At 43.2% G+C, this 23,178-nt stretch overlaps 2 protein-coding genes across 2 annotated transcripts in view; one reads left to right on the top strand and one right to left on the bottom strand.

Moving 5' to 3' along the window:
• NXT2 (nuclear transport factor 2 like export factor 2) overlaps window positions 1-711 on the bottom strand; it is a 60,702-nt gene extending 59,991 nt beyond the window's left edge. Inside the window, exon 1 of the mRNA XM_051630362.1 lies at window positions 696-711. The gene's annotated coding sequence lies outside the window, so the exon portion shown is untranslated. The remainder of the gene's footprint in view (window positions 1-695) is intronic.
• On the top strand, window positions 563-22,946 carry IRS4 (insulin receptor substrate 4). The gene is given in 3 exon segments (XM_051630351.1): window positions 563-1,225; window positions 1,227-4,216; window positions 20,541-22,946. Coding segments are annotated over 3 exon segments (3,480 nt in total). The 5' UTR covers window positions 563-740; the 3' UTR covers window positions 20,546-22,946.
• The last annotated feature ends 232 nt before the right edge of the window (window positions 22,947-23,178 follow it).

Genomic DNA, 23,178 nt, shown 5'->3' with positions numbered 1-23,178 from the left:
CGCGCGCGCAGGGGGAAGCTCCTCCCACCGCGGCCCGGCCTTCGCGCTGATTGGCCACGCGGCCTGCCCATCTGCCCCAGCCCCGCCTCCCTCGCACCCGGCGCCCCCGCCTCCCGCGCGGTGTGTGCGGCGCGGATTGGCCGCCGGCCCCGCCGCGCTCCCGCCCTGCCCGCCGCCGCTCGGCGCCGGGCCCGCCTCTTTCCTTCCACACTCGCCCGTCTCCAGCGCAGGAAACACCCCGGCGGATCGCGGCCAGGCCGGGGAGGCCGCCGCCTTCCATTGGCCCGCCGCGCTGCCCATCGCCCGGAGCCCCGCCTCCGCCGGACGGGGCGCCGCCAGGCCTGCCTCCTCACCGCTCCGCCCCGCCGATTGGGTGGCTGCGGACAGGCCGACCTTCCCTATTCGGTCTCCCCCTGCCCCTCCGGCCCGCCCGCCCGGCTCCGCCGCCCCCCCCTGCCCTGCGGCTCCTCCCGCCGGCAGCCGCGGCCCCGCCCCCGCCTCCCTCCCGGGGCGCGCTCCCGCCCTCCGCGGCGTCACGTGATGTTTTCGCCGTGGTGCCGCCGCCGCCTGCGGGAGCGCGAGTAGCCGGTGGCGGCGCGGCCGGCGGGAGGGCGCGCAGGAACCACCGCCCGCTCCCCATGCGCGGCCCGACGCGGGGGCCGCTTCGCCGGTGAGGACGGATTCCCGCTGCTCACCTCCTACCCCTTCCCCGGCGCACCGGACCCTTCCTGGCCCCTAAGATGGCGAGTGGGATGAATGGCCCGGGCGGCGCGGCGGCCGGGAGCGGCGAGGAGGAGCCGGCCGGCCGCCACACGGGAGGCGCCGCCGTGCCTCAGCCGGAGCCCGGCGTGCCCGGCGAGGGGGAGCCGCCGGCGGGCGAGGGCGGCCGCTGCCCGTCCCCTCAGCCCCACCACCTGCTGCTGCTGCTGCGGCGCTCGCCCAGCGCCTCGCTCTGCCCGGGGCCCGAGGCCGCCCCCGCCGCGGGCCGCGCCGCTCCCGCCCTGGGCCGCGTTGGGCAGCCCCCCGCGGCGGGCCGCGCCGCCCCCCCGCCCGCTGCCGGCGAGGATGTGAGGAGGTGCGGCTACCTGCGGAAGCAGAAGCACGGGCACAAGCGCTACTTCGTCCTGCGGGCCGAGAGCCACCTGGCCCCCGCCCGGCTGGAGTACTACGACAGTGAGAAGAAGTTCAAGAGCAGCCTGCGGGCGGGGGGGGGGCGGCGGGGCCCTCTGCTGCCCCCCGCCCAAGCGGGTCATACCTCTCTACCAGTGCTTCACCGTCAGCCGGCGGGCCGATGCCAAGCACAAGCACATCATCGCCTTGTACACCAAGGACGAGTACTTTGCCATGCTGGCGGAGAACGAGGCTGAGCAGGAGGCCTGGTACCAGGCCATCAGCGAGCTCATGAGCCAGAGCAAGAGGGGCTTCCTGGAGCAGGAGGACCATGCTGATCAGCAGTTGGATGAGGATGACGAACACTACGGGGCCACCCTGAGACCCGGCACCGTCTTCAAGGAGGTGTGGCAGGTCAATGTGAAGCCCAAAGGGTTGGGACAAACAAAAAACCTCACTGGGGTTTACAGGTTGTGCCTCTCCAGCAAGGCCATCCACCTCGTCAAGCTGAACTCAGAGGTGCCCTCTGTCCACTTGCAGCTAATGAACATTCGCCGCTGCGGCCACTCGGAGAACTTCTTCTTCATTGAAGTGGGCAGGTCTGCCTCCATTGGGCCTGGAGAACTCTGGATGCAGGTGGATGATTCGGTGGTTGCCCAGAATATGCATGAAACTTTTCTGGAGACCATGAAAGCTCTAAAGGCCTTTGCAGAGTTCAGGCCCCGGAGCAAGAGCCAGTCTTCTGGTGGTGGAAGTGGTACTAATCCTATTTCCTTCATCACCACTAGGAGGCACTTGGGCAACCTGCCCCCCAGCCAGACGGGCTTGCAGAGAAGATCGAGAACTGAGAACGTTGCTGGAGGGACTCCTCCTACCACCAAAAGCAGCAACTCTTACCGCTTCAGAACATCCAGTGAAGGAGAAGGAACCATGACCAGACCTTTTAGGTCAGTGACTGGGAGTCTGATCCACCTGAATACTGCAAGGATGAATTTGGGCCGGCAAGAAGGCAGTGGCAGGTACGTGAGAGCCACTTACAGCTCATCCTACCACACCAGGTCTGCTTCGCTGCCTGTTTCTCATTTTCCCTCCACTACAAGTCCCATCAGTGTTTCTTCCAGTAGTGGCCATGGCTCTGCTTCGGACATGCTGACCAGGCCTTCTAGCTCATCCGTTTGTGGTTCCCCAAGTGATGGGGGTTTTATTTCTTCTGATGAATATGGCTCCAGCCCAGGAGATTTCAGGTACTTCCGGGTTAGGAGTAATACACCAGATTCCCTGGGAAACACACCACCCATCAGAGAGGAGAACTGTCTGAGTGAATATATGTCCATGAGTAAGCAACAGGCAGATGACAGCTCAAGGGATGATTATATGGAGGCCGAAAAATGCTTCAGGAAAAGAACTTACTCTCTAACAAAACCAACTTCTGTAGCAGTGCAGCAGAAGACAACACAAACCACAGCTTTGTTGGATGAAGATTCTGCAGGAAGTCATGGACGATTGCTTTACTCTGAAACACCAAAATCAAAAGATAACCATGAATTGGAGTACAGTGATGCCAACCTTGATTCTGTATGTAACCAAAGTAGGAGTAAAGCCAGGGATGATGGATACATGCCAATGATGCCAGGAGTTGCATCTTCTCTATCCAGCAACAGCGATTATTTGCCAATGACTCCTAAAAGTATCTCTGTTCCAAAACAGATTAACAATTCATGGTCACCGTCTCAGGTTGACTCCAGAGGATATATGATGATGTTTCCAAAGGCTAGTTCTTCGCCTGTACGAAGTCCTTTAACTGGATTTATTTCTAAAGGAAGTAATGAGAAGATTGTAAACAATGAGTACATGGATATGTCGCCTGGTAATTCAGCTCCAAAGCACCCCAGTGATTCAAATTATATTCACACCACTTCAGTTTCTAAAGGTTTCAGTTCATATTTTTCTTTGCCCCGAAGCTTTAAGGCATTATCAGGACAAAATGGTGACCACAGTGAATATGTTCCAATGTCTTCACCTGGAAAACTCTTGTATGGTGGACCAGAAAACGTAAAAGGGGTCAGCAGTGAAGCTCTGGCTAATGGCATCTCTAAACCACCAGTGGTGAAAGGTTCAGATGAAGGACTTGTGCAGAACAGGGCTACTCGGCCCACAAGGCTCCCCCTAGGTACTAGAGGGAGTAACACTATCCCCAGAATGTATGATCGTACAGTTCCACCTGAGCCAGCAAGTCCTGGTGAATACATAAATATTGATTTTAATGAAAAGGCAAGTAATACGCCATATTCCTTATCTGCAGAAGGATCACCATCATCTCTAGGCTCAAGCAGTGACCACAGACAGTCTCCGCTTTCTGATTATATGAGCGTTGACTTGGATGTACAGTCACCGAAAGCAGCAAAGGAACTGTCCAGTTCTTTAACAGATATTTCCATTTATGCAAGTTCCAGTATTCCTAGAAACCAACCAAATCCTGACTACGCCAGGCTCTCATTTGGCACCGCTTGTGTTAGCACTGCCAGTAACAGGACTGATGACTACACGGAGATGACATTCAACATGGCAGCAACACCGCCACGACCATTTGCCACCGAGTCCGAGGATGGTGTGAAGATCGAGAGCCCTTCTTCCATAGTTAATAGGCTGTGCATTGTTGATCGATACGCTGGTAGCAGTAGCTTCTCTGTTCCCAATCCTGAACCTCCTATGGGACCGAAAGTGATTCGAGCTGATCCTCAAGGCAGGAGGAGACACAGTTCTGAAACGTTCTCTTCTGCTGGGACTGTGACCACCTCTTCCTCTTTCTTTACTGATAGTAGCAAAAGACACAGCTCTGCCTCATTTGACAATGTTTGGTTAAAACCGGATGAAAACATTTCTGATGGTCAGGAAAGCAAAATGTCCCGGGATACCTCAACTGGATTTCAGAATGGCTTAAACTACATCGCTCTGAATTTACGCGATGATCCTGTAAGCTGTGAGGCAAGTACTACAGCACCAACTTGCCATCTCCAAAATGGTACTTCAGGTTTGGACAGTGGAGCCTACGTAAGCATAGATTTCAGCAGATCCGATGGTCTGAAGTGCAGTGCTGCGAGAAAAGGTTTGGAACTTTAACAGCACTTTCATGCTTGCTTAACTGTGGGACTTAGGTTCTCTACTTAATACTAAAATGTGGTCTTCAGAGTGGGGTAAATGTTCTTTTTTATAATGTTCTGTAGTATTCCAGTTGTGGCACAGTTATCTTAACTGTTGAACATAGTCGTAAGGGGGCATGGTCCTTGGCCTAGAGGATTTATGTAACTCCTGGGCACTTAGAGGTGCTATCAAACTGTCATCTGCCTTGGTTTTCTAGAAATTTTGGTGGAATAAACAGTAATTGTATTTCATATTGTGAATTCTTATCCTGAAGTTATGGTAGCGCTTTTTTCCTTCACTTTTCTTCTTCCTTTCTTATAAATAGATGAGTCTTCACTCTTTTTTGTGAGCTTGATATATTTTGTGTTGTGGATAGGGAAGGCTGAAAATTGCTAATTTGGGTTCAGACATCAACATTTGGGGCTTAATCTATTTCTTTCAGTAAATGTAGGTGAAATGCATGTTTTAGAGCTTTCAATGTGCAAATCTATCCCTGGAAGATGCTCCTTTGAGAACTAGTTTCCAAAATATGCTTGTATTCTCCCCTGATGGCTGACCAGGGTGGTGGGGAGTGCCTGCATCACAGGCCCACCACCTTTTAGAAGTGTGCAAGGGTTTAGCTGATTTGTAACCCTTCTCCTGCTGTGCAGAGAGATCTGCCTTTTGGGTGTCAGGTGAGGAACACCTGTAGCAGAGGAGGAGGAGGCTCTGAGCAGTGTCATCCAGATCTGAAACTTTGGAGAGAAGGCCACTAGCTTTTAAGCGACCAGTGGTCTGACCAACTTAAGGTGATGCAGTTTAAGGTGTGCAAAGAAGAGTTTTGGGAGTGGAAAGGAATATGAGAAAGAATATGGGAAAGACAAGGGACACCTTCTACTACTATTTTAAGCTCTTTGTTCTCATGGTGGGAGCAAAAAATAGTAATTAGCTATTAGTGGTAATATGTGCGTCCACTGACTGAACAGCAGTGTTTGTGCAAGCACTGCATTGCACTGTAACTTTAGAAGTATAATCCTTCTTTCTGTGTTAGTGACCCACTGAACTCCTTACAGCAATTCACCTACCCAGATAGAAAACTGGACACGTTGGAAAGGCTGTTTCCCCCTCTTTGCAAATATATGTGCGGTCAATAATTGATGAACACTAAGAGGAAATATATAATCTCTGTTGGACATTGGTATTTGTCTTCTCTGTAAACAGAGACAGCAGTAAAGGGGCAGGCTGCTGCTGGCTTTTATATTTTTAATTACAATCTTTTACACTGAAATGATGGTGCTTTTTCTAGTTTCTAAAACTGTCTAAAGGCAGAAGGTATTGCAGGAGCTTAAAATTGTGTAGCCTTTAATAGTGGAAGGTACAAGCCTGACTCAGCTTGCATGCCATTCGAAGTCTGGCAGCACTGCTTGGGGCTGCTCAGAAACGTGTGGTTTGCCTCAGTGGTTTTTTTTCCTCTGCTTTGTTTTGTTGGTTGGAATCGAATTTAGAAGACGTTGAAAGTTGCCAGTTCAAGAAGTGCTTTTTTCCAAAGTTAGTCTTTCAGCACTTGAAAAATTTGTCTGCTAAGTCAGAGGCACACTGATCGCTGCAGCAGATTTGTGTTTTGTGGGTTTTTTTGGTTGGTTTTTGTTTGGTTGTTTGTTTTGTTGTTGTTTTGTTTTTGTTTTTTTTTTTTTAAAAAGCACTCCCAAAGACATCAGAATTCCTATTATATATTATTCCCCTAAAAACTAAAGTTGTAAAGTAAATGACTAAAGTTGTAAAGTAAAACTTCTTTTAAAATGGAGGGGGAAAAAACCCAACCAGTTTATTTCTGTTCAGCTGAATGGTAAATATTGCATTTAAAAATATTTTTCAAGAGAAAATCTGTTTAAAAATTGTATTTATGTTAACATTCTGCTTACTACTGGCATTTTTCCCTGGTCTATTACAAGTTGCAGAGGGGCAAGAGACTTACAGCTGATGGTTTTTACTGTGAATTGCAGTTTTCTGGAAACAAAATGTGCATTAAAATGAAATGAAAGAAACTGTGCATAAAAACATGGGCATTGGCAGGAAATTAAGCATGAGCATAGTAGGAGCTTAGTTTGGTGTCTTCTATCTAGTCCTAAAAAGAAAAACAAAATTAGAAACACTGCTGCAAAACAAGGCCTGGCAGTTTTCTATGAAGACAGCATAAACTATTTCTGGTATATAGCAGGAGGGCAGGTGATGTATGGACATTAGTCACTTGTAGGTGGCTCACGGAGGGGTGAACAGATTTCAGAAGAGTCCAGGCTAAAAGTAGTTGGCCAGCCTTGAACACAGTGTTTTAAATTGATGTGTATCAGTTTCTTAGTAATGACTTGGAATTCTTGCTTATAAGGATACCGGTTTTCATTCACATAATAATTTGTTTCTCTGAGCTATAGCAAGCATAATTTTAGAAGTCTGTATTCTTTAAACAGCTCATCGGTTTCTACTGCAATAAAGCTTTTGGTTTAATATTTTTCTGTAAGTTTTTTGTAATCCAGAAAAACAGCTTCACATTCAATTTTGAATAGTGAAAGTAAATAGCTTCACTCTTAAACTTACATGCTGAAGAGGTGTGGTGTGCCTTTGTTTAATATAGTTTATATTTTTTTAAGACTTTTATGCATCTTTCCTTCTACATCCTACTCTTTTAGTCTCTGCCTAAAAAATGCTCTGTAGTTAAATCCATTCTTAAGGAAAATATTTAGCAGATGCATTTACCCTTCACTTCCTATAAAGGAGCTATCCCATATTTATTTAATTCTGCCAGGTAGAGAACTTGATTTCTTCTCTTTAAACTGCAGTTTTACTGGAAGGAAAACACTTCCCAGTTTTGGATTCTTTGCTTCTTTGTTTTTGTTTGCTTAAGTGGAAATTTATGTGACTGCATTCTCCTGACTGCTGAGGCTGGTAGAGTGATTTTCAATGCATCACTGCCTCCTCATTGTAGTTCCCAAACTACTTCTAGTTCAGGTTCACTGATGTGAATCAAACCTTTTTTCCTTTTTTTTTCCCCCCCCCTCTCTCTCCATTCATGACATGGAGAGAGGGAGGGGGAGGGCACTAACTGGAAATCGTAAATAGGCCTGACTTGTCATTAAACTTTTATTTGAGGTTTAGGCAATATTGAGCTTGGGTCTTATGTTGATAATGATGATAAGAAGAGTATAAGGTTCTAATATTCAATGCTTGAAGTTTAAGGAGGTTATTAGCAAAACAGTTTCATCACAAAATTGTTGCACAATATTGAAGCAAGCGGTTTGCAGTTTTGATTACATGAATCTGAGTCATGAAATTTTGTGCTAGGAGTACAGAACACTAAAGCTACTTCAAACAGGGCTTAGCTAATGTATACCTTATTATTGGACCTTGTAGAAACTGAGGAGGATAATGAGAATGGGGTGGTAATAAACTGAATAATGGGTTCTGTATAATGCAAGTTTCTTCAGTCCTAATTAGCTATACTAAACCTGCAAAGATACCCTGGACTCCAAAACCAAAACAGAGTAAACGTAATGTTCAGCTTAGTATCAAACCACCTATTCTACACCCACTCTTTAATCTTATCTCTAACTGATACTCGAACACTACGATAAGATTTTATTTCAGAAGTTCTCTAAAGTGCAGGATGATCATTTAAATGTTCCTCACCTTTTTAATCTCCTCCTGTGCTAGACTGGGAAAGAGTGTTGTGTACCCTTTGGGGAGCTGAGAGGAAGGAAAATAAGAACAGCTGTAAAGCAAAACTTGTGTTCCAAATTGTCCAGATACCTTATGGTAACGTGCATGTTTCAAATGCAAAATCTTGAAGAATATAATGAACAATATACACCTTGAGAAATTCAGAAGCTGGAAATTTCAGCTATTACTAATATAGTAAATTACAGTTTATAGGATACCAGGCAAATAACTGCCCCTTTTGGGTTTCAGACTAGTGGTTTTTAAAAGTTTGCTTCAAACTGAAGCTCTTCTGTATCAACAGAATACTTAAGGCATGGGTGCATTTAAAAATAACATGAAGAGCTCTGCTGAAACACATCTGAATGCTGCTATATAGCCTGTGTCTTTGAAGTAATACATATTTGACCAAGAATCAGTTGGGTTTTACTTCTGCTTGGGTGAGAAAATCTGAGACGAGAATGTTCCCCTGCCATTGAGAGAGAACACTTACTTGTAGTCAGTGTTGAAATACTTTGGAAATCAGCTTTCCAGACTTTAAATCCACAGTTGCAGCTGGTGGTGATACGTCTTTTTTGGAAGTCTAAAACTTTCTGCTCGTAGCTGTCTCATAGGTTAAAGCATTGCTGCAGGATGTGGGGAGTTCTGGGAGTAATCTGGTACTGATTCAAGCTTTTTAAAAAAGTCTTTTAGTGACATCTTAAATGCATTATTGCCCATTTATTTTTCTCTCTATAACTCGACATTTCCCCCTTTTCCCCTGAAGTCTGAGGGTCCCCTGTTTTCCTTGTCCTTTGGGGTGGCCAGTGGGAGCAGCAAAAGGGGTGCAGTGCTTATCCTGTCCTTCCAGCCCAGGGTTACTGGGGTGGTTTATCACTTGGTGTTTCTTAGGGGCTTTTTGTAGGTCCAGTGGCATGCTACCAGTAGGTAGAGTGTGGGTTTGGTTTTTACCCCCCCAATATATGCTTTTTTTAATGAAAGGATCCTTATTAAGGTTCCCTCATACTGGTTGCTGGGGAGAGAGTTTATACCTTGAGGTTTTGGATGGTACTAAAAAGAGCTTATAGTACTCTGCTGTGCCTTGGTGTGTGTTTGTGTGCTCTGTGGATCTGTGGTGCTCCCAAAAACATGCTGAATAGTGTCTTAATATGCTGAGTGCACTAACAAGTTTGTTTTCCTGATCCGAAGCAAGAAACAAACTACAATTTTAAGTACTGTTGTGATGTAATGTGGAGGTCTTCAACCCAAAGGAAAACAGGGTGATAAAACTGAAAGGCAGGTGAGAGAGTCAAGATTCTGGAGACCAGGGATGTGTTATTACTGCTGTTTTGTCCTAAAAATGAAGCATTACCCTGTGACTCATCCTTAAATGGCCTGTAATGACTTGGCTGAGAGGTGTCCTATGGCCCACCCTGCAAATTTGCTGCTTGACATTTTAAACAGCAATCTAATGATCAGGTTGTAGTGCTGTCTTACAGGTTAAAACAATGAATGGGGAAAAAGGAAATACTATGTTCTAGTTTTAATCAAGCCCTACATCTCCATAAAGGTCACTCAGCTTAGGGATGGTTACCTTGATCAATACGGATTTGTGACATACTTGAGGGCAGTGGGAAGACAAAGGTAAATTAGCTTGACTCATCAAAGGCATTTCAGAGGTATTGCTGAGTATCTTATCTCATTGATCTTGAGCATACAAGTGTTTGGATTTGTGGAGGTTTTGCTTGGGGTGTAGCATTACCCTAGGAACAACCATGTAGTAGCAAGAATTTTCTGCCCTTGCTAAGTCCTGAGCTGTATCTTAAGGGGCAAAGGTTGCTTATTTCAGAACACTGTTTTTTTTCCCCTGTTAATTTAGCTATATGGTTGGATGCTAAGAATTCAGTCTGCTTGTGTGTGTTTATTAATGTGTATTGCATGCCAGGGATTTGTGAGTTAAGTGTAACGTCTAATCTTATTTAATCTTTTGAGAAGAGAGGGGTTTTGAAAGACATGGCTTATACTGAAATTAATATAGTTAAGATTTGGCTGTAATTCCAAGGTGATGATACAATTTAATGTGACTCAAGAATATGGAAAACTTTTAAATTATTACTGAAAGATGAATTGTGCTTGTGTTTACTGTATAGCATGTGTATATCACAAACATGTAAATATTGAATTATTATTTAGAGCATAAAATAGGTAAGAAGAGTGTTTCCTTTTTGCTAGGGCATGAAAGGCTCATAAATACGCTCCCTACTTGCAGAAAGATTTCTCTTTTTGTAGAAAAGGATTTTGTGGAATGACTGAGGATATTAAAAGTTTTTTTCTTTTTCAGAAAATCATGGGAAATAATACCAAAAGGTTTGCAAGAAACGTGGTAGAACTTACTTTAATTTTATTGAGGCACTAATGAGTGATACCCTCCTTCCACTGGGAATAGTGTGGTTCTGTCCCCATACTCCTGGCAAGCCAGCTTGCTTTATTATTTATGGTTCTTGCTGAAGAGCTCAACTTGCAGTGTAACTTTTTTATGCTGCATCAGCTGAGCCTGAATTATTTTTTTTTGGGAACTGGTGCTTCTTTTCACACAGATCACTTAGACTACCAGGAGTTTGGGGAGTTCTTAGTGACAGTGAAGCAGATGCATCAGTGGATAAATGAGAAAACCTACTGCATACCAGACCAAGAAAAACTATTAATGTGAGCCATGGCATACCTCATTTATATGAAAACCCTGTTTAAGCAATTAACAGATACTAGTGTTTCTGCAATTTTTGTGGCATCTTATTAATAATTGGCAAAGACAAACCAGCAAATGGTACAGGAAGGCTTCTCCTTAAGTCTGGGCTCCTTTGCTTTTCTGGTCTAAGTAACTGGAACCAGTTTCCAGGTGGGTTGGCCAACGGCATTCTCAGATCAAGATGAATGCAGGTAAAACTCCCTTCAGTGCAGATGAGGGAATGTGCTTTAAGATCTGTAAGCCTAAAACAATAAAGTTTCTTAAACCTAAACCAATATGGAATGTTTTCGTATTTTAAGTCTGTCAGACAAACTGGTAAGCTGTTCTGGTTTTCAGTAGTAATATCCACTTTTGAATTCAAACTTCCAGAATGTTTGCTTTTTGTTATGTGGAGGTGTTTGCCATCTATATTTAACTCTGTGGTGGTTTTTTGGGGGGTGGGTAGGTTTTTTGTTTGCTTTTAGATCAAGATGTTTTTAAATTGCAGATTGTGGTGAACAGGAAATCGGTTAGAAATGAGTTGAAAAAAGGAACAGATTTGATCTTGAGGTCATGCAGGCAGTATTACGACAGTCTCTTAATGAAAGCTTGTAGCTCCAGATGTGATCTCTACACGTTGTAGAACCTGAACAGGTATGCAGGACAGAGGTCCCCTGTATCGTGCTGCAAATGTAAATGTGTTGGTGCCTGTCCTAAGAAGCTTACAATTTAAAAGATGAAGCTAAAGAGATGGATGAAACTTAATGTGCTGGGGTGGAGAGTAAGATAAAGATCTAGGCTGCTACCTTTGGCAGAGTGAAGATAAGAGCCAGCCTCAAAGAGAGATAAGAGGCTGCCTGAGAGTCCTTGCAAGAGAGGAAGCTGGTAGAGACACTTGGAAGGGAACGCACATGCAGGGAGTGATGGAAGGTAGCGAGCTATAAATATAGTGGTTGTAATGGTTTAAATGACTTGAAAAGGATGAGGTAAATGTCAGAACACTGGCCAGGATATTAATCTCGGTAAGAGGAATGTGGGCCAACATGTATCTCCAAGTTAGGAGCATGTCCCAGTGTTTACTTCTGTCTTTTAGATGTTGAATGTGATTTATTTTTTTTTTCCTCCCCTTTTTTTTCCTTTCTGTAAGTTAGTTTTCCTGCAGTCTAATAGATTTGGTGCCAGCAGGGGTGCAGGAATGTGTACTAGAGCACAGGCTCACCCTGTGCAGCGTCCCGTAGCAGTTAATGTTGCATGGACCTGCATCGTCCGTTCTTTGTGAGGCTGCACTCCAGAAGCAGCTGGGGTGATGGACCTGCATTGGCTTTACTGCTGGTTCTTTCTTGGTTTTGCAGTGGCTTTTTAGGTGGCATCTCTGGGATTCTGGCAGTCTTCTAGCACTGGGGAAGAGGCTTTGACCCTCAGGATTTGTAACCAGTGTGTCAGATCATTTGGAGTCCAAGTCTGCACATGGAGGTCTGGGTGGTCCCTGCTTGTCCACGCTGCAGTGCCTCCAGCTGCTTGAGAGTAGCCTGTGGAAGCTGGAGGGCAAAACAATAGCTTTGACAGGAGAAAGTTATTTTATTTCTATGTCAGTAGATCAGCTTGAACAGACACTGCGGTGCTTGTGGGCAAGTCTGGAAGTGGTGGCAGCCGTGAGGCTTCACTCACTGTTGAGGGTGTAAGAGACTGGAATATTAATGTCGATGCGTTCCACAAGGTAAACACTAAACTAGAGTTGCTGTTAATTAAAACTTGTCCATGTGTAGACAGAGTATTAATTCTGTCCTTGTGAGCTCCTGAGCTGCTCCTGGAAACTGAAAGCCCTATCCTTGGCTCTTGTGTGTGTGCTGTGATTTGAGAAGACCTTGCTTCACACATGGAATGCAACCTCAAGCTTTCTTCTTCCTCCCCTGCACAAACAAGAGTTTTTGGTATCCTAGTGTTAACACAGACTCAATAATGCGATTGTTAGAGAATGTAAAAAAAAAAATTACGCTTGTGTGGTAGCAGAGAGTGGCTGATACAAAGGATTTTTACTTGTTTTTGTGCAGGCAGAAGTGAAGGATAAAGGTCGTGCTGAATGCTCTGAGGCATCAGTAGCTAAAGTGGCTGGGAAGAGCAAAGGGGGGAATTGGAACAGGTGAAACTTTCTGCAGAGAGGAAAAACTTGCCGTAGAGAGGAAATATCAGGAAAGGTCATTTGAAGGGTGGGGAGCTGTCTCATTAGTCATGAGTGACACTGTCCTTTCTCTTAGCTGTGTTTATAAGAATAGTTTTGCTCTCACAAACCAAAGACCTGTGCCTGCAAGCAGACACCACCCAGCAGAGCAGGAGCAGTGCAGGTGTATACGATACTTCCCCACAAGCATACACCCAGCCTCTTTTTTTTTTTTTTCCAGCTTGGGGGATTTCCTGAGCCTGATGTAGTTTGTCGTGTTTTATAATCCTTCATGGATCTTTAATCCAAGTACTTTTCCAACCTCCCTTTGATCCTCTGTAAACTCCTGTATCCCCAGCAGGGTGCGGTCAGGCAGTACATGCTGATTGGAGACCTCTGTCTGTTTTGGGCCCTGCTCCATACTGGCTTTGTTTGGCAGCCCCTAGGTCGTGTATTGGGAGAGTTAAGGAGCCCTGTCTTCTCTCTCCATGCCATTCAGAGTTGTGTGGATGCTGTATTCTCCTCTGCCATGCACTTAGCCAGTGTGCTGTCAGCAGCTTGCCATACTGCACAACAATAGGGACCTGCAATGGAATGTGTTTTGTTTTTTTTTTCCACTTCCTGATACATCCTAATAATTCTTTACAGGTTGAAGGGTCCTTGTTACTTGGCTGTTCCTCCCTGTGAAGCTGTTTCTCACCTTCATGATTTTTTTTCTGCACTATTCTGAAACTCTCCTGGTTATTCCAAGCCCTTTTGAAAGAGGATATCAGAGCTGTGCACCAGCATTTGATGTGGCTGTTTTCTTTCCTATTCATTTCCTACCAGTTCTTAACATCCAGTTTGCTGCAAGAGCACAGGCAGGAAGTATGTCCCTCCCTGTTGGCACTTCAGGGCTCCTAACCTTTGTCATGAGACCAGAGAGAGCTGTGGCAGGTGCTGTTGTCAGAAGCCACACAAACAAGGTTATTTTTTTTTTTTTGGTTAAAGTTTACATGTGTTTTCTGCAATGTAGGAGGTCAGTTGTAATATCGTATATGTTTGCCATGAGCAGAACTTCTTTTTATTCTTCTGTAGCATAAAAATCTGAAATCTCAAACTTCTCTGTGTTTCTAAGTGGAGAAAGGCTAAATTTTAGTATTGTCTCACTATATTGTAATGAAAGTTTAGTTTAAAAACCAAAACCAAACAAAATAAACAACAAAATAAACAACCAAGTAAAACCAAACCCAAATAAACCCCAACAACTTCTTGTCAAGCTGCCCAGTGCAATTTGAATTGGTGTTAGGGCTCTGCCAAAACTGCATGCAAGTTTCCTAGTTCTAGGAATAGTATCAGTAAAAGAGTTGAAATTAGGGAGTGTGCATAAGGCCTTCCTAGAAACAACACTACTGTTTATTAAAACAGGAAAAGAAGCTACTGTTGCAAAAGATAAGGCATTTCTGCAAAGTGAAGAAAAATTATCTTGAAGCATGGGAGAGGTTTTTTAGCTCGTGAAATAGCTAAGCACTAAGAACAACAGAGCCACAATTTTCGATAGTGGTTGTCTTCTAAATTTTAGCAGTACAACTTGAGGAGAAATCTCATTTACTGGGATGTGTTGTTACCAGTCGCTGTGTTTGAATAGTTTATCCAATAAAAGGTGGCTCATTTAACATTTTTTTTTAATTTTTTTTTTGCTTTTTTTTGCATGTGGAAAATCAGTAAAATTGTGGGTATAAATATATTCATTAGCTTCATTCAAGCGTCATTAATTTGTTGTTGGATGAAGAAAGTATGTGAAATATGTGCTTACTGGCAAGCATGTAGTTTAGTACATTCCCCAAATAAGGATGTGTCTCCGTGTTAGGGCCGTGTCTGGGGTGCCCAGGTACAGTAACTGCACATACAGAGGCCACAGTAAACATGTCTGTTTTTCTGATGTGTATTTGTAGACTCAGGGTCTGTGTGTGCAAATTAAGAAGGAATTCTGCTTTTCTCAACACCACTTGCCTCTAGCAAGGTCTAAAGCTATGCCATTCCATTAAGTACTTGAAGAAACAGGACAGTGGCATAGGATAGTAACTATGTATTTGGTAAGATTTGGGACAAAAACATTTCTCATTAATTTACGAAGAATGTATTTGGGCAAATTACTTCCCTGCCCTGACCTGCATGCTGTGTGGAAGGCTTGAAATGTAATAAATACATTGCAGTCCTGCTGCCCTGCCTTGGGGATGTCAACAAAATGCTTCTGGATGTGCACATTGTGTCCTGAGGTTGTGCTGGGATTTGGTGCTTTCCTGAGCAACAGGAATATTGTGTGGCCATGTGTGCAAGAACGTTGAGGGCTGTTCTGCTCCTTTTGATCTGCTGAAGTCAGATTAGTTCTCATTTCCCCCTAACCTGAAGTTCAGAAAATGGAGAACTTCACTAGTGTTCTCCAGAAAGCATTAGGCTTAGTCTTTGACATGGAGATTTTAATAATTTAATTAGCTTAAATTAGTATCTTCTGTAAGCAGAGCTTTTATCCTTTTAGCAACCGGTTGCAGAATTAAGTCAGTAAAAGCCTTTCCTGTAAAAACAGATAGTATTTAGGGTGGATTTCTTTGAGAGAACTAGCATTTGTCTGTTATGTTCTTAAACCCTCTTGGTTTGTTTCAAAGTGACCTGACTTGTGTGACCACAATAATTCAGATGCAGGAAATTAAGTGTAAATTGGATATATTCTCATCTGATACATTTTCAAATGGAACACGTTGGGTTTGCAGTCTCATGAATTAAGACTAATCTAATCCTCTGCCCCTAATTTATATAAACCTATAGATTGTTTTTGCACAGAAAAACTTGTAGAGCACTTTTTCAGTGTGTTTCTTAACTGTAAACAAAACATTTTTGAGCAATGCCATCCTATTTTAAATATGTCCCCTCTTAGTTTCTCTTGAGCCCTTGTGATCCCTTTCCTCAGATTATTTGTTTCTCAGAAAGTTTTGGACAGCTGTGTGTAGTTTTATAATCTGGTCCCATCTTAAACAGATTAATTTAAATAGAACTGTGTAATGAAGAGACCTCGGGTTTAATCTTCTAAACTTTACATATATATTTTGAGAGGTGATCTGTGAAAATGTTTGGGTGCTTCCTAGACTTGTTTTCCATATTAAACATTCATAGGAAGTTGAATTTGTATTGTTCTCAATTTTCTGAAGCAGCAGAGCTCAGTTTTGCATAAAGGCTGAAGCTTTTGTGTAGAAGCTGTTAACGGAGCTGAGTTTGAATAAATAGAAAAGCCCAGTGTAGGGTGTTATGAAAACACTTAGTGTTTCTCTAGGCTGCTTCCAAAGTGCAGAGTGTTTCTCAGATCAGCTTTTTGCTCCTTGTTTTGTTGTAATGATCAGTTATCAGAAATTTTTTTCTGGTAGACTGAGCAGATTTTCTTGGAAAAGCTCATGACAGTCCAGGAACAGTGGTGTGTTTACTCTGAAAGTAATCTTCAAAATTGTCCTGTCTGATCTGGCCACTGAGTTTAATTTGCTGGCATTTTACGTTTTGAGAACTCCAAGGGACTGATGTGCTACTTTGTGAGCATTGTTCCTCTCTTCCCAGCTAGTTGGCATATCATAATTTGTCTTCCTTTTAGAAGGGTTGTTTCATGCATTGCTCTGACAGCTTCCTTCAGTCAGTGTCAACTCAAATGCATTGATAAGGTATCTGTAGTGAAATGCTAATCTGGCTTTTATTGTTGATTGGCAGCTCTCATATTTGTTCTGTTACCATAGTAAATTACAAATTTCATTACATTATGAAATAAGATCATCCAGCTTCACAGAGGCAGTGTTGTTTTCTGGAGCCCTTCATGTCCTCCATTAGTTTACCTTCACCTTCTGGCTAGTCAAAATATAGAAAAAGATCAGGTGTTGGGGAGAAGAGCCACCGAGGAGCTTAATGCCTGAGCACTCTTGCAACTTCACTGAATAAACCCATGTTGCTTTTTAAGGATCCCTGTGGCAAGGAACCACCGAGCTGGAAATCCACAAAGTAGCTCTGAATATCAGCAGCACAACAGGCTTGTTCTCACTTACACCAAACCCATTTTACACCTCTTTGACTAATAAATTTTCTTGTGCTGCCTGAGCACATGTGGAGCTTTCGCAGAGCTGGGTGCAGGTGCCTCCCTAAGAAGAGAACAAGCTCTGCTGATGCAGAGGTCCTGCTTGCTCCTGCAGGCAGCTGGAGTGCTAAAACCTGAGATGCAGTTAGGCAGGTGGTTCAGCAAAGATCTGTCTCCCCAGGAGGATGTGGTGGGAGAAGCTAGATCAGCTGAAACTCCTAAAACTTCATGGTTGCAGTTACCAGCCCTGATACTGATTTCTCAATGGCACAAAGTGTCCTGGGTTCTGCTGCACACCCTGCTCACTCCTGGATGCAGACTCCACTGATGATGATGTGGGATATCTTGGATGCTTGTAGGCTGGTAGTAGGTGACCTGTGGGTGTTTCAGGCTGTAGTGAGGAATGGACTCCTGAGTGCCACCCTGATGGATGGTGACGGCTGTAGATGCTTTGTGGGAGGGATCTTTTCACGACCTCTTGTCTTGTCTTAGATTTTGGAGGGATTGTTTTTTTAATGTGGCCAAGTTTCACAAGTTTTTCACCTTCTCTGTCAGACACATGTACACATGTGTATCTAAAAATTTTATCTCCGTCTATCTCTATGTTTATATAAATGCTTGATGCTTTTATCCCAAAAAAGAGCTGATGACTCAGGGCATGAGCCAGCTGTACTGCTGCAACTGCAATATTGACATTTTCAGTTTTACAAAGGGATTAGAGAAGTGGTGACAAACAGTAACTCCCTGTCTGAAAGGCTCAAGGCAACTGTTACCAGCTTGTAGGTAATGTTCATGTGAAACTCCCATATGTTTGTTTACAGTTCCCACAATTCTGTTTCACCTTAAAAATGTAGTATAGTTTATAATCATGGGGAGGAGGGGAGGACAAATTAATGAGATCTTGTTTAACAAGCAGAGTTTCAGGAGGGGGGGACACTGCAGAGAGGTCCCGAGCTTGCCTTTATGCCAGTATAAAACTCTTGAGTTGACACATCCAGATAATTTTATCAGCTGTAGTGAAGCTTAGTTGAGGGTACTTTCTTCTGTTCCTTATAAATAAACTTGCATTAGTCTGGGCTCTTAGAGTTACCTGGTGGGTTTTCTTTAGAATGGTTTATCCTGCTGCCTTCTGAGTTATACCAAGCTTGTTCAAAGAATCAAACTTAGGAGTTAAGCAGGTTTTTATTTTTGCTCTTGCCCTTCCTCTCAAAATTTCTTAAATGTAATTTGGCATAAGTTTATTAAAGTTTTCAAAAAGTTCCAGGTATAAATACTGAGTTCTGCCACATGGGATTGTCTGCTTCAAACAGCCAGGCCTTTGCTCTTCAAAATGTTTTGGGGATATGCTTGGAGAGATTAGAATAACTTGTCAAACAGCTTTCAGGTGTGCCTTGTGTGTTAGGCGTGGAGGAAAAATGTCCTGACAAAAGCAGAGACGGTTTTTGAAGTTCCTTTTATGTAAGCTCATAGGTCCACAGCAAGGAAAGGGTGGGGGGATGCTGGTGTTAATTTTTACTGAATGTAAGTTTAGCGTAAAAGCTGTTTTAGTGTTTGACTTGCATGCATCCTTGAGGTGTGATTCATTGCAAGCTGTGGGGCATATTTTCATCCTTTGGTCCTACGACAAAACAGTATTTTTCTAAAGAGGAAAACTATTTTAAAAATAATAGCTTCACTTGGCTTTTGTGAAAACAAAGCCATTGCTAACCACATCATGCTCTGTGTGTAACATGCAATAGCTTTTTGTCTGAAATAATACAAATGGAGATTGTTGAGTTGCGGGTGTATTTTGGCTGTCTCTTCCTTGAATTGTGGAAAAGTTACTGTATTTTTTAAATAATTGTGTTTGAAAAATGAAACTCTGCAACCCAGACCTTGATGGGGGTTGTGTAAGGATAAAAGGGAGTTCTCCCTGGAGTTGAAGGACCTCTTTACTCCTGCACTGCTGCCAGCACTGCCATGGTCTTCGCTTCTTCTCTGTATCTGGAGCAGTGGTAGCCTTTGCTGAGAGCTGGGCCTGTCCCAGCTGCAGTGGCAGGGCTGCTTACTGCAGCCCATCTGAGTTTTGTTCTTTGTTTCTTCCACGACCCCCCCCTTCTTTTCTTTTGAAAGGACAGTATTTCTAGCTGGATGGAAATAATAACTTCTCAAACTAAGGGTGGAGTTTGTGTGTACATACTCTATGATTGGTTATGTAAGTAAACAGGTTTGTCTTATTATACATAATGCTTTTTCTTTAGATGGTCACATTTTCTTCAGCATATCCCTTGTGGTGGAGGTAGTGAAGCACTATGCTTTCCTTAGCAATGAGATTTTACTGATTTCCTTGTGACCCTGCAGAAGAGCACAGGCAGTATTTAGCTCCAAACCTCCTCCTTTCCTTCCAGCAGGCCATGCTGCCGTTGCTGTGCTTCATACAGAAGTATTCCCCTATTGCAGTTCTAAAGGGCAGCAAGATCTGCCACAGCAGTCAGAGAGCTTCTGCGAGGTGGTTTTGTGAGGAAGAAGTAGGCTACATTTCTGTATTTAATGTTTTCTGAAGGCTCAATCTCTTAAGCTAGCTGTTATTTTCTCAATGAGAGCAACCTGCTGTTTCCTTCTTCTCTGTAATGCCAAGAAAGAGATCCTGCAGACATGTGACTCAAGCCTTGAAGAGAAGGTGACCAAAGCCACCTGATCAGCAGGGGACAGTGCTCTCAGTCTTGGCCGAGGACAGAAATGGTGGAGGAGGACAGTCTGTCAGCACTGGGAAGCAGCATAACCCAGTGATTTGGGTGAAACTACCTTTTTGGGCTGAAAATCAGTGTTCTCACTGGCTCTGTTTTGTAGTGAGCTGAAAAGTGACTTTTTGTATGTTCCTCAGTTTGTGTTCACACTGCTGCAGAAAGTGTGTGCATCCTCTTCATCAGGTTTTTCTCCATGTTGCGAACCTTCTGAGTCACTCTCACCTTGGCATGTGCCTGGTTAATTGCAAAGGTCTTCTGCTTTCAGGCCATCCTCTCTCCTACCTCCACTTCTGCCTTGTCACCTGGCTGTATCTTCCTGCAAAAACTATAATCTGAGGTGTTTCTTATTGTAACTAAATTAAGCTTTTTCCTAAAAAGTTGAGGACCAGGCACGCTGCTGTCATGACTTGCCTCTCCTTGTTTGGAACTGGAGTTGCAGGGAGTGTTTATGGTGCGCTTCTGTACCTGCTGCAGATAGGAGTATTCCCCCCGGCTGGAATGACCCCTGGATGAGCAGCACTGCTCTGCCTCCACCCCGCACTGTGCCAAGTGCGCTGCCCTGAGAGGATCGAGATCTCCCTAAGGCAAATATTGATAGTGAGACAGATGATGGGGACCTGTCAGGGTTGGTCCTTCCTGGGTGCGTGGACTGGTGGGATGGGGCTGGCTGGTGCCGCGGCTCCCAGCCAGCATACACGTGTCTGCTCAGTGCTTCCTTCAGCCTTAGCTCTTCCTGGTGGCTCAGGATTTCTCAGCGTGGTGTCATCTGGTAGAGCACTCTCCCTCTGTGAGGGACCCATGGTCTGCATTCAGCAGCTTTCACTTCTGCAGTGGAGAAGCTCCATGTGTGCTCCTCACTAGAAAACATTTTTTCCAATATAACTTTTATTTAAAATGTCACTGACTTCTTCCCCCCCTCCTTTCTAGACTGACTGCATTGCCATGGAAACCATTGTTGGAAGAGAAGACTTTTCTGCTGGTAACTCCAGAAACTGTGTGGTGCTTTTGGAAGCAAAGCTCAGCTCCAGCCGGCTACTTTCATTTCCACCAGCACGGACATTGACACACATCCTTTTAATTAATTTTTTCATAGGCATCAGCTCTCTACAGTTTAATTCATTTGAATTGAGATTTTTTTCATAGCTGTGCTTTGGTGATGGAATTTGGTCTTTCATGTCATATCTATTTGGGAGGCAGTGTGAACGCCAATAGCAGATCCCTGTGTGCCCCTTTCTTCCTCCTGCCTCTCCCATTAATTTTTTTTAATTTATATTCTGAGAAGTCAAAGCTAGTTTCTGATTGTCTGTTTAACATGGGTTTTGCTTCTCTGGTACGATAACAAGTGGTTAGCTTAAAACATGTATTGTTTAGAAATATTTTGGCAGTTCAGGATTTTTTTCAGGTGACTGGGCAGAAGGAAAGAGGGAGAGGGGCACATGAGCCTGAGGGGTCAACCAGTGAGACTGAACTGGTCTGAGGAGGAGAGACCTCTTCTGCCTTTTTTTTTTCTTCTTTCCTAAAGGTTTTGCTTTTATGGTACAAGAGGCATTTCTTGATCATAGGCTAGAATATTTTAAATCAGATGTCTGTCAGAGCTTAAACTGATTTCTTCTTTTTGCTCAGAATTTTGGTATGTACAAAGTAGGATTAATGGGCTGGTTGTCTTGTAGATTGTTTTTGTTCTTACCCTCAAGATACTTGTTTATAAATACAAATTGTGTAAAAGGAGGTTTTTGTTCATGCATTCAAATGGAGAACTGCAGAGTCGTGTCCAGCGTTTGTGACTTCTGCATTATATTTGTCAGCTGTAGCCTTTTAAAGGGAAACCACCGTAATTGATCTTACTTCCAACCAAAGCCCCATTTTTAATTTGGGACTATTTTTGTTCTTTCTTCCTGGCATAATGGGGAAAAAAAGTAAAATGTTGGCTCATCAGTTGTCTTTATCCCACTTACAGAAATGTGAACAATGACTATTTGACATTTTTAAAATAAGCCCTGTTTTTTCTACAATGTAAGTGCTTCACTCTTGTACTGAATTTTTTTTTGGTTGAAATGAGTTTAGGTTTTTAACACTGCTATGAACTTAAGAGCATGACACTAGTCGTTGGTACATGCAATGCATATTAAAAGGCACTGACGATGAATAAAGGGTTTAGAAGTGGTACACAAATCCTCATGCTGTACTGCACCACACAGCTGGTAATCCTCTACATTGTATATTGTACAACTGAGTTGTCAGGCTGCCTCACCTCTAACGTACAACCTTTAAATTGCCAGGACAGTTTGTATAACAAATTAGACACTGTCAGGTTAGATTGTTGGGTGATGTGTGCCCAAATCTATTTTTGAGTAGTATTAAAATATACATGTCACTAAAATGCAGAGACTTTTTTTTTTCCTTTTTAGAAACATGGTACCAATCAGTTTACGCAGTGTCTAGCGACAGGAAGAACTGTTGCTACAGGATTTAAAAGCACAGACCCGTTTTTGATTCTGGAAGAGAAGTTGAAGTTGGTACAGTCACTTGTTGCTGCTAAACATACACTAATTAAAAGAAAGACCACTCTTACAGACCATAATACTGTCTTGCCATATAGCTTTGGTTTGGGCTCGTAAATTAATAATGCAATATGTAGACAGCTTTTTATAAAGCTTTACATCTTTTCTAAGAAATCAAAATTTGGATTAAGATAGTTCTAAACATTTAATGTGAATGGAAAAGGTTGTTTTGAAGAAATTTGTTACATACTTATTTCGTATTAGATCCCTGAGGCTGCCATTGTACAATATACAGCACTGATATAATAAATGCTGAATAAATAAGTAAATGGGTAACCTCAAGTATAGTGGTACAAATACTAATAGGTACGGCATAATAAATATGCAATCTTTTTGAATCTCTTAGTTTACAGCAACTAATTTATTCAGTATTGTGCTGGAAGAACATTTTCAGATGATGTAAAACATATCACTATATATACTACCTTCCAGCTACCCGTTTATGCTGCTGTATAGTACAAAAATACCAATGATAGAACAATGTTTGTCCTGTAAATTTGATTTGATATTGGACAGTTATTGTCTGTACAAACTAAAACATATATGGTTGAAACTGTTCATTATATTTGCTATTTCTGCTTCACAGATCTGTTTTAAAGTTGAGCTGATTGATCTGGCTTTGTCTTCCATTGTAAATATTGTTATGTTGTTTTCTTTGTAAAACACATCGCGTTGGCGGTTTTGGGAGACTGGCTTGAAGCTCTGTATAGTGTTTATATTTATCTGACTTGGCTTTCCATAGAGCTACTTGCAGTAAATAAGTGTTCATGTAGCTCCGTCTCTGGGTTTCATTTTAAACAAATTTGTTTATTTCTGTCAGAAGTGTATTTCCTGCTGCTGCTGCTGCTTTCTTTTTAAAGTGATTTTGTCACCCTGTGTCCCTGAAGATGTGGAGAGGCTTTTAGCATCTATCGGGGGAGTGATTCCCAGCCTGTACAATTGTCTTTGCCGCTTTGGTGTAAAAGGTAACGTAGAGCACAACACCCACAAGTTTTCTTTGTTGT

The sequence above is a fragment of the Apus apus genome, chromosome 12, assembly GCF_020740795.1.
Source record: "Apus apus isolate bApuApu2 chromosome 12, bApuApu2.pri.cur, whole genome shotgun sequence".
NCBI lineage: Eukaryota > Metazoa > Chordata > Aves > Apodiformes > Apodidae > Apus > Apus apus.
Note: the sequence above shows the minus strand (reverse complement) of the source record. Positions and strands in the feature narration are given on the sequence as shown.